We start from the raw sequence: 15,965 nt of genomic DNA, 5'->3' as shown, positions 1-15,965 counted from the left end.
GTTTTTTCGGTATATATATATTTTTCGGTATATATAATATATTTGTGATTATTAGTTTCCCAATTTCATTCCTCCCAAAATCTTTCAGTGGACTTTTAAGTAGATGAATTAGCGCCTTGACAGCAATTCAAATTGTCTTTAAATTCAGCATTAGATATTCATGAATGTTACTTAATATACACTTTTATTGCTTATTCCCTCATAAAAGTGTATTAACTTTTATTGCAGTATAAGAAATTTATAAATTTTACCCAATATATCTTACTGGTGTCTTCCTCAATAATATTTTCATTATTAATTATATATTTTCATTCCTCCCGAAATCCTTCGGTGAATTATTACGTAGAGAATTTTCCGTTTACCAGCAATTTTAAATATCCTTAAAGCAGTTTTAGATATTCTTAAATGTTGCCTTATTTATATGCATAAAAATAAACACTGTTACTGGTGACCCCCTCAACGCCAATATTTTAAAAAGCAATTCACTTCCTTTTGTGTGTGTGTGAAATCACTGTCTCATTCACAAATTAATTCCATTTACATTCAATAATGGTCGCTGTGGCATGGAATCGATGCAACGCACGCCGCCATTCCGGTTATATAAATTTCCATTACGCATACGAACCGTCGACGCGGCCATAATGTCTCATTATGTTTGACTTGTACGGGAAAACAATGAAATTAAGCTGGATGGTCGGACGGTCGGAGTGTCGCGCTGGCCAACCACTTGAGCGAAATGTTCAAGTTTGGCCATTAAAAACGCATTAACATGGCACAATGGCTTGACAAATAGCTCGAAATGCATTGGCTTTCCGCTCGGGCGTTGCGCATACGCCGTGTGTTCATGACAGCGTGAGCGAGGGCCTCTTTGTGCCGCTCAGATGCGTTTTATCAGTGCAATTACGCACACCCAGCTGCCAGGAGGACAATAGACACCACCACTGTCCAGGTGGGCAGACATCTTCATTAGGCTGACAGCCGTGGCTCGATCCTCCTTTTGATTTATTACTTACCACTGTGAATTTCGCAAATACTTCCCCCCTCTGTCGTTTGACAACATTCTGCATGTCTTATCCGCCCAGCAGGCGGCCAAAAGGGAATCCCCTGTTTGCCAGCTACAAATTACTTTAATACTTTGCGCGCCATGTTACGCGGAAGTGTTTCGCAGCACACACCCTCACAAAAGCCCACATAAGCTGCGAGACAAAATTCGGGGAACTTTTCTTTCAATCATAAAATCAGAACTTTCCACCCTTTATGGCATAATCAGTGCGCGTATGCGAGCACATGGGAGGGTTGCAAGTGGCGAAAAAGGGGGCCAAATGGGGTGGCGCAAGTGCCTCGGGCTGCAATTGTCTTGTCTTATATAGTTCCCACAGTTGCCAGCACTCACTAGAGATGCCACAAAAGTTCTTTCAGGGTGCAGGAAGCTCGGTAAAAAGTTCACAATCTGGCATGAAATCGATGAGCGTTCTTCGCTCTATATTCAGAATGGATTTTGGGTTCCAGAAACTGAATTTTAAGGGGTTCTATCAGCCTATCTCAGTTTTTAGAGATTTCCTAGAACAATAACTCAAATTAAGTTGAAATATACTACTCAGTACTGATAAACAAAATGGTCTGCTTCTCCGAACTTCATCCCTTTGCCAACTTATTTACGACTGCCATATCTGCGAATATTACGCATGTAGGTCTTACGATCGCCCCGAGGTCATTCCCAACTGCCATTTAATTTGGCACTTAAGCCCGGGGCAGGGACTGATTTTTATTATAAAAGGGTTGTGCTGTTCCCGCAGCGGAGCCCCTGACCTCGTAAAGTAACGAAGTCGTCGGCATTAAATGGTATATAGTTTTATTGCTAATTCAATGCTAACCAAAGATATTGTCATAGATTTTGTGCCAGATACTGCTGCGCCGGAAGAGGGCGTTGGCCTGGCCCTCCTGGACGAATAGTTGGTACCGTTTGAGGGTCAGGGGGTCCAGTGGTCCCCAGTTGGGCAGGGGCTCAAAGGCTTTGCGGACGCGGTCCCAGAGACCCAGATGCGCGGGCTGCTGCCGCACGGCGGGAATGGCCCAAAAGAGCACCTGACCCACGCCGAAGGCACTCAGGCACCAGCCAAAAACTGTAAAAAAGGGGAAAGATTTTATTAAGCAGGATGCGCCAAGAGAAAGGTTAATCCCTCCTGCTCACCATAAACCCCCGACTGGTAGGTGTAGTCCTTGTACTTCAGCGGTTCGTACAGCACCAAGGTGTAGATGAGAATGGTGAGCATTAGCAGCGGGGTGATGACCGCCCAGCAGATGCGGTAGTACAGCGAGGTCTTGATGCCAATCATGAACTCCACATCCCGGCACAGGCGCTTCACCCCGTAGATCCAGGCAATGGCCACCAGCTCGAAGATGGCCAGCACCAGGGCCACAAAGGTGGCTCCAAAGAAGTCCAGCAGATTCAGCACGAACTGACCACCGGGTGTGATGTACAGCAGGCCCAGAAAGTAACCCACCAGGGCTATGCCCACCACTATCATCCAGTTCTTGAGGTGCCCGAACTGGTCCTTGATTACGGTGGACAGGCAGGAGGCCATGCCCACATTGCTGCCGATTCCGAGGACGAAGAGCATCAGGAAGAAGAGCACGGAGAAGAGCTGCGGCAGCACCTTGAACTTGGCAATGGCATCGGGATAGGAAATGAAAGCCAGGCCAGGGCCTCCATTCACCACACTGGCGATGTCGCTGGTGCTGTTCTCATGGGCCAGGTTGCCCAGTATCCCAAAGATAATCACGCCGGAGAGCAGGGAGGTGAAGGTGTCCAGGGTGGTGACGATGTTGGCATCCCTAGAGGGGTCAGAAATTCGAATTGATAACCCAGGACAGGACATCCTCTCCACTCACCTGTATATATTGTGGCCAAATCGGTTGTAGGAGGCGTACATGATGATGTTCCCGAAGCAAATGGCCAGCGAGAAGAAGACCTGGGTGACGGCGGCGTACCAGACCTGCGGTTCCAGGAGCTTGTGCCACTGCGGCCGCAGGAAGTAGAGGACGCCATCGAAGGCTCCTGGCAGGGTGAGGGCCCTCACCAGGAGGACGAACATGACCACGTAGGGGAAGAGGGCCAGGAAGTAGGAGGCCTTGCCGGAACTCTTCACTCCCTTGAACATGATGCCCGCTATGATGAGCCAGGCCACGGCCAGTGCCAGAGCCAGGCTCCAGCTGGGATACCCGATGCCATCGTCGATGCTCGCCTTCTCGCGCAGAATGATGTTCCTGCAACGCACATGGGAGACATGAGTGCCACATCCTGCTGGCCGAATGTTTGCCCACTCACGTGAAGTAGAATTCCGCCGAGGTGGTGCGCACACCTGAGCTCGTGTTAACCAAACTCGAGGTTCCGCTGGCTTCCTGCAGAGCCGAGTCCAGGCAGTCCGCTCCCCACTCCGCCCGGCAGTAGCTCCACGGCAGGGTCGGGTAGAAGGAGTCCACGAAGTAGCGCAGGGTTAGGGCCATTAGCGTGGCGTAGTAGGTGCTCACGATGGCCGTGGCCAAAACCTGGCCATAGCCAATGCCTGGTTTGGAAAGAGATACGATTATCCCCTGATTTATCGGGCAATTTATAACTCACAAAGCGGTTTCGTGAGACCTCACACGCTACGAGCTTATTGATTGATTTTCGATTGCGAAGTTGGGTTATTAAAAGATGGTAAGCTAAGCTCTAGAACTGGGATTGCATCAATTTAGAAGACGTTTATTTTAATTAGAGATAGATAGAGAGCTGGTTTTGGAAACAAATCTATTTTCGAGGGGTTAAACTTTAACCTTTTCAACTTAACAAATTTATAGGTACATATATTATATGTTTAGCTTTTAAAATATGCTCGGTATGTAGATTTTATATGCAAATATAGTAAATATAATATTTAATATAATCAGTACTGCAAACTCACCCCGCATGATGGGCGAGAAGTCGTAGACCTTGACGCTGCCCCGACTGGAGAACTGGCCGAGCAGCATTTCCATGTAGTACACGGGTTTGCCCACCAGAATCAGGACGATCAGGTAGGGGATTACGAAGGCCCCGCCGCCGTTCTCCAGGGCGGTGAAGGGAAACCGCCAGACGTTTCCCAAGCCCACGCTCAGTGCGATGCAGGACATGAGGAACTCGATGTCGTTGTTCCAACTGGCTCGTTGCTTCCCCTGCTGACCCGCCTCCACACCAGGCTGACTATCGCCTGGCGCTGCTCCTGATCCTGCAGAGGACGCCACCTTGCCATTCGTAGAATCATTTGGCTTGTAAGCCCCTGGTATCGAGATGGTTGAGGCATTTAGAGAGCCCACAAACCCCTGGTTCAGGTGGCCATTGTTATTGTTGTTGTTATTGCCTGTGGCCTCCATGTTGCAGCTGCAAATCAATCAGAAATTTCAGTGGTTACTCTAACCTTCAACTTAAGCCGCAGCAACTTAAGGTTGCCATCCACCGGTGGTCAAGTTTTGAGGCCCAATTATGGCCGTTGATTACCGGCTCAGAGGGACAAAGGCAAATACCGAGCTGGCAAGTCACTGACCCACTGACTTAGGCGATTACACATTACATAACAATGGGTGAATGCAGTAAAAACTGCAGCAAACTGGTAAGCTGCAGCAGGCCAAGACGCTTGGCAATTTGGCTGCCAAGCCTCAGGGCGAAACCAGTTTCCTGGCCTTTTCAGGGAAAGGTCTCCAAGCGTCTGGCTGCTTTGCCTCGGGCCTTTTTGCCACTTGGGCTCCATTCATAACAACACCTCGGGTTTCTCGTGTGATCATTTGTTTCCGATGCGGGACAACCACTTTCCTGATATCTCGAATTTCAGATTGATTTATTGCATCTTTGGAGGCAGTTCGCAGCCCCAAAATGGCTAACGGTTATGCTAAAGTTCATCATAAATAATTCCAAAAATAAACAGAATTTCTTAATAAGGCACTTGCATTCCTTTCACTACTTTTTAGGTTTGCATCATTGAAAGTGTTACACTATCCTCTTCCTGATTAAAAACCAGTTGACAAGCCAAGACATTGGCCTTGTTATCGTAGAAACGCAAACAAAATAAAAAACCGGGCTAACAAGCTGTCACCGGCAGCTTTTACAATCGATTGATATGGCTCATGACTCAAAGTGGAACTTTTTTTAGAAGAGATTGATTCACATGGGAACTTGGTAATTTTAGAAACTAGCATATGCAATAATAATTTTTACTTAAAAGAAAACACCTCAAAAATACCTAGGGTATCAACACATCGACTCCTTTTGAATGGTTTTCCCAGGTTTGTTTACCTTTTGGATGACTCTAGATCGTGTGTCACTATTTCGAGCATTGCGCATGCGCAGCTGCTTTGTCGATTGTTCTCGTTGCAAAAATGGAAAGTGAGTTCGCGCAATGCAACTTGCAACCTGGTGTGACTCAAAAATGTCAGCGGAACGTGCAGCCGCAATTACCCGCCAATTTGCCAACTTGGCCCAAACCACAAACCAAACAAAACAAAGCGTGAAGTACGCGCCACAAAACTCGATAGCACATTCCTAGGTATTTTTTTTGGTGGGGGGTGGTATTGCTGTTTTGGTGGTGCTATAAAGCCCGCCAGCGCCACACGTTCTAAATGGGCTTTTATTATTTTATATTGACAAGAGTCAATTATTTAATTGCACCCGAGGCAATTTTTTCCAGCTGACTGTTTTAATGTATTGCATAAAAAAGTGTGGCACACTGATATAATGCTAAATTGTAACTAAGTTATGGCGCCCAGACACAGACTCAGTCTCGCAGAAAAAGTATCTTTTTCTCATACTTCCTCACTTATCTGGCAAATGGCAGAATCATAAAGTTTGCAGACATGCAATAAGAATCTTTAGGGTGTCAATAAAGATAGAGTGACTGAAAGGGTTTCGCAACGCACCGAAATAAGACGGGGTGCACTGGGAGACCTTGTATGAGGTATTATTAAAAACGTTTTTGGGTGAATTTAGCATGGGTACACGTCATGAATACTAGTTTTATGGCACGATCATACACCATAGATTGTAGGTTAAACACGCGACTTTTATGATAGTTTCGGTACACGCTTCTTTATCTCAGGGTTAGCTTGGGAACATAAAAAATTAGTTTTGCAAATTGGTTTTATTACTTTCTCTCCACTTGTAGCTTTTGTTCAGGAATGTGTTGCCAGGTGCTCTTGTATCATTTTCGGCTTTATTTTCCTTTGAAGAATCACAGTCTCACTTGTCTCTACTGAAATTTGATTTTCTATCTATCTTTCAGTCACTTTGCGTAGTTAAACAATTGAATTGCGCTGAAGTATCCAAGCGAACCGCTCACCGCGAACGCCAAAAGCTCACTGAGCAGCTCTTTTTGCCCCAGAGGCGTCTCTGGGTTCGCAAGCGGAATAAAAACAAAGAAACTCGAAAACGAAAACAAACCGCGAAAAAACAAAATAAAGAGTTAGGAGGTGCTTCGGGGAGCTGGCCCATAGACTTGACACAAGCCAAGGTAGGTGAAAATATGAAAATTAAGTTATTATGGATTCGCCTGCGCAGCGCACTTATGTGTGAGGCGTATCTTTGGTGTAACCTGTGGACGTGATGTTGTGTGTTTTTGTAGAAGAGCCCGTGACATAATCATTATTATTTACTTATTATAATTGAGCTGGTTATTAAGAGGTATGTTTAATATTTGTTTTCCGACTTTATTTTCCTTTGCGTTCCATTGTTCTATAAGTTCAAACCAAAGTTCTGAAGTATTACGTTGTTATGGATAATTGTAAAATTGCTACCTGTTATTTTCGATTTTTAATAGATTTCAAGAAACTTTTCTAAATCTTCTTTACCCTTACATGATCTTTTTTATTTTATTTGCTTTTCAAAATTAATATTTTCTTTACTATAATCATTATCATGTTATTTTTAGATATCAGTACTTGAACTTATCATGATGAATTTTTGAATAAAAAGTGCAGGTAGAGCTTTATCTCAATTATTACACCGAAATTAAATTAAAGAAATATTTAAATACTTATAATAATTATTAATGTTGTTTATAATACCTTTGTTTTATCAAGTTTATAACATTTTCCTTTTAATAACTCTAATTTCGATAGCCTTTGTTATTACTGATAAGAACGATATCGATTTTCATGGAACTGTTATAAGTGTAACCTAAAAGCAATATAAAATATTTTATAATACTTTATTTCAGACAGCTTAACATAGGTAAACCCCATTTGTTTACTTTCCAAGAAATTGTATTTTTCGACACTCATTAAAGCTCCGAGAAATGTGGAATTCCTGTCTGGGGGAGTTTGATAAGAAACCAATTTATTACTCTGATACGGACTAACTACCTAATTGCAGTTTTTGGTCGGTGGTATCCGAACGAGCGCCCCACTGAATTTTGGTCATGAAAGTAAAAGCTCGTGTTGGTTCATGTGTTAGAGCAAACATTTTAATTGGATGCAAATTTTCGACACTTGGCTACTGCGGTTCGTTTGCCGACTGCGGCTCGCTTTTAGAAGTGAGAGATAGGTGTAGAAGAGTATATATAAATTGGGGGATGTGGAGGGGTCTCCCCACGTTGTAGTGGCAAACAATTTTCGGTTTTTACTGGCATTAACACGCAAAATTGACCGCAACAAATTCACAGCACTTCCATGTGAGCAACTCGGCTGCGTGGGTCCATTGATCCCAACAATTCAATTAAAATCTCAACGATGATGGTCGAGTGCCGACAAATGGCAAAAGCGCCCTAAATCGCATTCCATCCATCGCCGGCGAATTACAGTAATGACATTTATTTTTACTTTTCAATTAAGTGCCATGGGCTAGGAGATGGGCCGGCGAAAATTAAATCTTTTTGCCATTTAAAATGTAATTAATTTTTAATGCGCGCCTATGCGGTGACGTTGACGGGTTTAATCTGTCTGTTTATGGATGAGTTCGAGTCCCCTCGCCGTGATTATCTGCTTTGCATGTGTTTCTGTGGCTTATTTATTGGCCAGTCGGTAATTGTTTGGCTACAAGGACTTAGCAACAATGCATCGCCGTGCGGAATATGCAGTTAATTCGATTAATAAAAGCTAACGAGTCCTGTAAGTGGCTGCCTGCGGCTATTTGTCCTTTTAATTGTGGCTCTCTTTGTGAGTTATTTGTGTTTAAAGGAAACACGGCGGGATAAACACAGTTTTATGTCTCTTATTCCTTATTTAATTAGCCCTTTCAGTTGGTCAGTACATTTCATTCGGGTCTGCAATTACAATTACCGGGATCATCTAGCATTTCACTAATTCGCCGGACTAATTTGGCATTTTAATGAGCCACAGCCGCAGAGAGAAAATGACAGGGCAGCGGCGAACTGCGAATTTATGGCCAACGAGCATTTAGGATTCGAGTTGACAAAAAGTAGAAGCCACTTACAAATTTTCCCAGTCATTTATCAAGCGCCAGCAGGGCATAAATCTCGCAGGGGCAAATGGCCAAATAGCAGTCAGTGACAAACAAACTAAGGCACACCGATAAAAAAAAAGGTTGTAAAAAATATTCATGTTAAATTAAAAATATTATATTTAAAAGAAAACGGATACAATTTAATTCAGTTATACTCAAATCAAGGTACAAACATTATGTGTAATCAAACATTTAGAAAGGTCTGCAAAACTATGGCTACTTAGGCAAGTAATAAAGTAAATCAAGTAATCATTTTATTATCACATTTGCATGCGTAAAATAATGTTTAAAAACATAATAAATTATATTAAAAAATTAAATCCTACTACTTTCTTATCAGTGCACTGTAGTCTTAGCCAAAAGTCAAATCCATGCCGTGGCCATAATGCCCCGCGTCACGCAATTGTCTTTGGTTTTCGGTGGCAGGTTGGAGCAGGAATCGCGAGGAGTTGGCATTAAATTTTACTGCCTTCGACTGTTGGACATTAAAAACAAAGGACGACAATGAGCCAGGTTAACGTGGCTGTTACACTGGAAGTTGTCTTAGCATATGGCACGTGGCAGCTTGATTTATGCAGTCGAGAGAGATGAAAAATTGATGACTTAAGCCCGGCAGTTGAACGCCTCCTTGGGGCCTCGTTAGCCCAAGTGTGATTCGGTCCTAACTCGATTTGATGCTTATCCAGTGTTTACTTAATTAAAATTCTCGCAACTACTGGACCGAACTGGCTCCGTAATTGAATCTAAGCCTAGACTTTTCCATCGAGTTGTGGCCAGATGCTGAATTTGTTGGTTGAGATGTAGGGGATATATGAGATGTGGGCTGGCAATTAGCCGGATTAGCTTTCCCTGGAATGTAATTGGAATGAAAGGCAATTTGGTTGCTATCTGTGATCGGGAAATGCCGCAAATTGTTGGCAGGACCAAGGTGGAGTATCTGTAGGGTTGAGCAGGGTGGCAGGTTGGCTGCATTCCAACGAAAGTTTCTCCTAATCTTGAGGCTGCCACATGAAAATGCCACAAGTGTCTGGCACTCCATTGTAGCATACTTTCGGGCGGGGCCATTTGAATAGAAACCACATTAATCATACGCCCTGCATGCCCGCATTTTTCGAGCATGAAAACTAATTGAGCTGTGGTCGCTGCATTGCTGCTCGCCGCTTTCTTCCACTTTCCCCACTCTCCATCCCCGCCGCATTGTCCACATATCAGCGTGGCAGTATATTAAGTCATTCCTGCTCACTGCGCTGTTTGACAGCCAGTGCACATGTGTGTTTATGCATTTACATGTCTAAGAGCTTGTTAAAGTCACGTTTCTGGCAAATTCTATTATATTGTAAAGCATTTTCCCCACTTTGCGGCAAGTGCCAAGCGGCAGCTGCCATCTGGCAGTTCGCTGCATGCCATAAAAATGTCTACGGCACACGCAACTTGACTCCGGGTGAAAGTAGGGGTCCCATTTCTCCGGCCCGAGCGCATTTCGTGCGTATGGAAAAAAGAGAACTGAAAGGGGGCAGCAAAAATCTGCAATTCATGCAATTTTCATGGAAAATTTGCCACGCCAAGCGAACCCAGGACTGAGAACAGAGCACCGAGCAAGGACACAGCACGGGAACACAACATATTCATGTGTATTAGGATCTGTGCTTTGAATGTCAAAACATTTGTGTGTTTGGCATTTCAAGCGTTAAATTTTTGCTGTCAACGCTCGTCCCAAAAAACCAAAAAAGGCTCCATCTCGGTATATTGTCTGAGCAGCAGAGATATTTTTGAGGTTTTCCCCACTCGATGTTTTTCCGTTTTGGGGCAAATTCACCGACGGAATCCAAATTAATTTGCCTAGCACGTGGGCCCCAGTGATTATGTCTAGCTGGATAGCTGGCTGAGTGCGTGTGTGTTTTTGTTTGAATTTGTCTTAAGTGCCAAAGTCCTTGGCTTTATACTTGCGAGATTACGGCTTACGTGAGGCATCGCCCCGATTGGGAGCTCTATGAGTGCCCAAGCCCCAATCTATTGGGACACTTGATGTGGCATTTAAGAAATACTCTTAATAAATTGCCACAATTATTCTTCAGCTTCTTAAGGGATTGTTCTTTTCTATGCTTGAAAGAGCGGTATATATTATTAAACAAGTAAAAATAAAGGCCTCTGGCCTTAAATAAAGTAGAGGGTGAATAAGAAAAACTAAGTTTCGCACAACTTTGGGTAAATGTGGTAGTGGCTGCCCCCAAATGTATTTTAATTATACTTTTCTACTCATAACAAAAGAAAGACAGACGGGATGAGGTGTTGAGTTAGCTATTTTCAAAGGTGCTTTAAAGTATGCTGCAAAGATTTTTTGTTGCACACTTATAAACAGCTCTATAAGTTATGTAAAAATCTTAGAGATTTCTGCCTCATATATTTCTCCTTGGAAATGTCTCTCTTCGCAGGATATACCATCAGAATTGGGTTTGGATACAAAATGGCTTCCATAGTTATAACATCTAATTTTTCTGCTTGCCTTCGCAGCGTGGTGACTTTTGATCCTCTGGCTGGGGATTAGGGCGAGGTTTTTTTCCTGAATCCTTTGGATGTGTTTCATTTGGAGGGCTAGGACTGGGGTTTGGATCGTGGCACTCCCCTTCTGTTTCGTCTGGGACAGTCCTCTTGACGGTCCTTCCTTCCTTCGTTATAAGTATGATTTTCATGGTTGCTTTTTGTTAAATCATTTGTCTTACATTTTTAATTTCCAAACTAATGAAGCATACTTATTAACAAAAGGCCTACTTGGATGATGGAATCGCCTTGATTTCCTTTAATCTTAATGCTTTAAGATGGTTTTGCTCACCCACTGGCGTCGAGTTTCGCCCAAAAGTAGGCAATGAAAACAGAGAAGATAAATGAAGACCAAGGCAGCTGGCAAACAAACTCCAGACCAGCTCAGCCCCGCCCACTTACTCCCACATCCTTCCTCCTCTGCGGCATATTTGTGGTCGGAGCTGAGTCTAAAAATATGCCACGCCCTCGAGCCACGCCCCCCGCGCCCACGCCCACACGTGATGTTTGCGGGAAGCGTTGTCGGCATGTTTGCCCTGGCTGCATGTGGAAAGTGGCACATAATTAATTCAAATTAATTACGAATTGTGTGGAATTAGTGCTTGTGGCAAGTCCCGGAATGAACCCCAGATCCTGGGGATCCTTTTCCTCGGCAAGAGGCTCGGGTCGATGCTCGGCCTACATTTTTCGGTCCGTCCCCCGCAATTTCCCAGTGTTAACGTACATATTTCACTAGAATGCTAATTCTTCGCCAGCCAAAAGTCAAGCTCTCTATTGTGTGTTTGTCTGACCCAATTAGCGGAAATTTGCAACAATGTCATAAACTGGGGGCGGCCAAACTGCAGCGAGCAGGGGGCGTGGCCGGGGCATTTATAAATCAATTATGCAGCGATTGCACGCTCATTAGTGTCAAACTCAATTAACGCTCTGACAGTTTGGCAGGGTTTCAGTGGGACAGACGGCAGAATAGGGGATTGCAAGGCGACAGGCGACAGCCGCTCGGATTGGGGTCAGTTCCGCCGTCCGGCGGTTGACTCAAGTTCAAGCCCCTAATTGGCCATGCTGATCCGGCTTCCGAGTCCCGAAACCCGAGGCCCCAAATCCGTTGGCCCCTGAAACTGACAGGAGCCGCAGCGATTTTCGTGGATAATGAGCTGAAGGCCTTCAATCGATTGTGGGCCAACGGAAGTGATTTTGCACTTAATATTCTATCCATCGCGCTTTTTGGAATTGGCTTTGGTTGCTAGTTATGAAATAGTCAGGATAAATAGGTTAAATAATAACCAGGCTTTTCTTTAAAAAAAATTAAATTATTAATATCTGCTAATTCTGTTTGAAAAGTAAAATACAAGTTTTTGAAAACTATTTGTTTTGGAAATGTATAAAAGTCTTAAGCACATATCATTTCTTTTCTTTAAGTATAAAATTCTATAAATAAAATATCCTTAAAACAAATAACTATATTTTGTAGCTCAGCTGAAGGAAAAAACCAATGAATATGATATAGTTAGTTGTTTACAAAAGGGAACTTAAACCAATGTTACTATTAAACTGTTAAATTGTTCCTAATGGTTTTGACATCTCATCCTTTTTTCAGAAACATTCAGACATTTGACAGATTGCATTTTAAGATTATTAAAATATTTCTTATTCCGAAGTCTAAAGATAGTTAGATTGCTTGACTTTTTTAAAGCCACATCAAAGTATCCGTGACCTTGAAATCCCTCAGATAATCTCTTAGCTAGCTGGACTTAAACAGTATGTCTTCAGTTTGTCCACCCAGCTTTATCTTTTTTGCTCTGCACATTTTATGAAATGTTAATCCTGAGCGACCTTCGGCAAATCATCAGCTATGCTCTTGGTTTCGGGCCGGACTCCAGGGCTCTGGGGCATCGCAGACAATGCCGTCCAGATCCATTCAGGCACAGCTATCTGGGCCCATTTCCAGCTGCGACCGGTGTTTTATATCATAATTGCAATCTTGCATAAATGCGTGTGCCGGGTTTTTGAAGAGCACCAAATGCGAGGACCTGTGTTTATGTTTGTGCTTGTGATTGTGGGCTGCTATCGGTATACCTACCGTATGCCATATGCCATGTGCCGTGTTTGTTTGTCCTTCGGATCGCCATTTTAGTATGCGTCTTTTTTACAGCTTCGACGGTAAAAGCAATCCCAGGCAGCCATCTATGGAATCCCTGCCATCATTATCATCGTCATCGTCGCTGGGAACACGTGTTGTCTCCTCACCCAAAACAAACCCCCTCCCCCTTAACAGACCAGAGCAGCCAGCCTCGCCATGTCCATGACACACTTGCTCCGCAATCTGTGTTAGTGCGAACGAGGTGTGTGGTGTGTGCATATCTCGGTGTTTGCATCTGTGGCCCCCCACAAGCCACCCCACAGACCAGTCACCACCCACCATCCACCACCCTCTGCAAACTTGTATTCCGCCCCCTGAAACGCATTGAAACGCGTTTTGTTTGCCCTGGCTGGTCAGCAGAGGAGCATTGAGGTCACTTGGCCTGCATGTTATTACCCAGTCTACAGCACCACCAGGACCACGAGGACCACGAGGACCTCCAAAGTTCCCAGCTCGCAGCTCCCAGGCTCCCAGAGTCAATTTCCGTGATTTCTTTCATTCCACGCCACGTTTGCTCCATTAGCACTCAATCATTGGCTGATAGCAGCCCACTCGTGCATCAAATTAATACCAAACACCCAAGCGAGAATGTCATCAATAACGCTCATCGGCGCCTGCGGTTGGAGGCGGCTCAAGGAGTCCTCAATCCGGCCACCCACACCCACATCCCCACCCACTCAGCCGCTCATCCACAGCCTTCGGGCCACGTGACCAAGTTAATTTGGCGTTCTGGCCACAAACAATTAGTAAGCAAAACAAAGCAATTACAATTGCCGGGGGGAGTGAGGCGGGCAGGCACTCCGGACGGAGGGATAGACAATCCTGGAGTTACACTGGCTAGCAGGGCGTTACGACTAGGATTGGATGATCTACCCTAAGGCGAATTATGAGTAGCAATTTATCACTTTATCTATTAAGTATAAAGCTCTTCTTCCACTTCAATTTAATAAATTTCACAGGTAAAGATTTTTTAAGTAAGCCTTTATCTATCTACTTTTATTGATTTAAGATCTTTAGTTAAAGAAATTGCGTATCTTTTAAAATGAGATGTGTAAAAATTGTTAAAATTGTAAATATCTTTGGGTGTTGCCACAGAAGCATCGGAAGGGTTTTTATTTTTTTGGCTACTAAACACAGAGCTGCTAAAGTATTTGAATGCCCCAGAACAATTTTTATCATGCTCTTTTTTCATTTTCTTAGTTGGCCTTACTTCTTAGTAAGAAGTTTTTACAAAACAGAATTACATCACGTTAATTCTGAATAATTTTATTTAAATCCTTTGCCTGTTTAACCTTAAACCTAAACATTTAATATTGGAAATACTTTTAGCATTCAACACATTTAGTTGTTAAATCCTCAAAGCGATTATGGAACTCGGCAATTATAAAAGTTTACACTGCCGGCTGTTCCATGGACAGCAAATCCGTATACTATATTGTCAGCACCATAAAAGCCATTTATGTAGACCAGTTTTTGACCGTTTGAGTGGTCGGCAGTATTATTGTATTCGGTGGCATCAACACTGGCTCACATTCCATTTCCAATCCCAGTCGCCGGGCACTTGCCACTTAATTTGGGCACATGTCTGCGTTAGTTGGGTCAATTAAAACCCCTCGGCGGTCGGATTCCGGGTGCTTTGGCCTGCGGCCAGGACTTCCCCGATTTTGTGGCATATCGCGCCATCTCTACGTTTAAATATATCCCTCCATAGCCATGCAAATCGCAACGACACTTCATATATCAGGGGATTAGCTGCTGGTCTGGTATGTTTTTAATGATAGCGAGACCCTGAGACAAAGTGCGCATAAAGTGCACTCAAAGTGGCATTATCGGACCCGCTCTGCATGCAAGCATATAGATATAGACGTCATTCCGGGACTCGTCGGGGGTCAAAGGGCGGAACATCAAAGCTGACTACGTGCCACGGGGCTTTTATGCAAATTCCGACTGCCAACCTTTCGCATGCATTTTATGCATGCCCTTGCCGTTTTCCATTTTCCCAGTTCACTTTTGCCCTTTTTTTCGGAGGGTCTTATGCCCCGTTCAATTGGCTAACAATTCGATTTTATTTGATTTAATTTCGTTCTTTTTATCTCGTTTATGGGGGCTGGCGGAGAGTGAGTGGAAAACTTTTTGCTTTAACTCGGCAAAGTCAATTAGGCCAACTGTGCAAACATTTGTTTACACATTCACAGACTGGATGGACCATTTGAACCCGTTGCGACTACAAACTGCCATTGGCAACGTTTTGCTTAATTAACATTAAATTGTGCTGTACTACAACCCAGCAGGTCTTATCCTCCGCCCCGAAAAGTGTTAAGACAAAGGCAAATTGCCACTAAATTGGCACTTAAGGAATTTCGCTGAGCTGGCCATAGGACGAGGTCTCCTGTGGGCCCCTGGACGGCTGTCAATTAAAGCCCCACTGATGTCTAACAATTTAATTATGAAAGTTAACGAGTTTAAGTCGAACTACAGCCGGCAGCCGGCAGCCGACAGTCTGATTAAAAAACCTGTAAAGGGCAAACGAACCTGCCTGTCAGAAAGTTAAAGAAAGGCAATAGTCTCTCCTCTTGTCAACAGGATAATACAGGAATCCAATATGAATGATTGTGGTTTGGCTTAAGTATAATTAAAGAGAGACTCCTGTTTAATTTGATACATTCTTTTGAAAAAAACATATTTAATGCTTACCACATTTTAATTGAAGCATTTGAATGCAGAAAATACTTTGAAGGATTTAGAAAATTAAGGATAATTTCCTGAATATTATGCAAAAATTCCAAAGATATATTTGCAAAATATAGATTACATATTTCA

General features: G+C 43.5%; 2 protein-coding genes across 2 annotated transcripts in view; one reads left to right on the top strand and one right to left on the bottom strand.

The window, feature by feature from the left end:
• The window catches only part of LOC108036577 (uncharacterized), a 46,193-nt gene that overhangs the window by 8,172 nt on the left and 22,056 nt on the right, over window positions 1-15,965 (top strand). Inside the window, exon 2 of the mRNA XM_017112829.3 lies at window positions 6,291-6,518. The gene's annotated coding sequence lies outside the window, so the exon portion shown is untranslated. The remainder of the gene's footprint in view (window positions 1-6,290; window positions 6,519-15,965) is intronic.
• Window positions 1,836-6,304, bottom strand: LOC108036576 (sodium-dependent nutrient amino acid transporter 1). The gene is made up of 6 exons (XM_017112828.3): window positions 6,157-6,304; window positions 3,945-4,399; window positions 3,329-3,566; window positions 2,893-3,267; window positions 2,192-2,835; window positions 1,836-2,123 (listed from the first exon to the last, which is right to left on the bottom strand). The coding sequence occupies exons 2-6, from the start codon at window positions 4,390-4,392 to the stop codon at window positions 1,870-1,872; spliced, it is 1,959 nt and encodes a 652-aa protein (XP_016968317.1). The 5' UTR covers window positions 4,393-4,399; window positions 6,157-6,304; the 3' UTR covers window positions 1,836-1,869.

The sequence above is a fragment of the Drosophila biarmipes genome, chromosome 2R, assembly GCF_025231255.1.
Source record: "Drosophila biarmipes strain raj3 chromosome 2R, RU_DBia_V1.1, whole genome shotgun sequence".
In the NCBI taxonomy this organism is placed as follows: domain Eukaryota; kingdom Metazoa; phylum Arthropoda; class Insecta; order Diptera; family Drosophilidae; genus Drosophila; species Drosophila biarmipes.
The sequence above is the reverse complement of the archived record's forward strand: the minus strand, read 5'-3'. Positions and strand labels throughout refer to the sequence as shown.

Bases quoted from the DNA above. Each gene is read 5' to 3' on its own strand.
- LOC108036576 (XM_017112828.3), bottom strand. From the start codon at position 4,392: ATGGAGGCCACAGGCAATAACAACAACAATAACAATGGCCACCTGAAC. The intron at 3,268-3,328 runs GTGAGTGGGCAA...TGTGCGTTGCAG, and splicing joins TCGGCGGAATTCTACTTCAC to GAACATCATTCTGCGCGAGA. The intron at 2,836-2,892 runs GTGAGTGGAGAG...TGACCCCTCTAG, and splicing joins TTTGGCCACAATATATACAG to GGATGCCAACATCGTCACCA.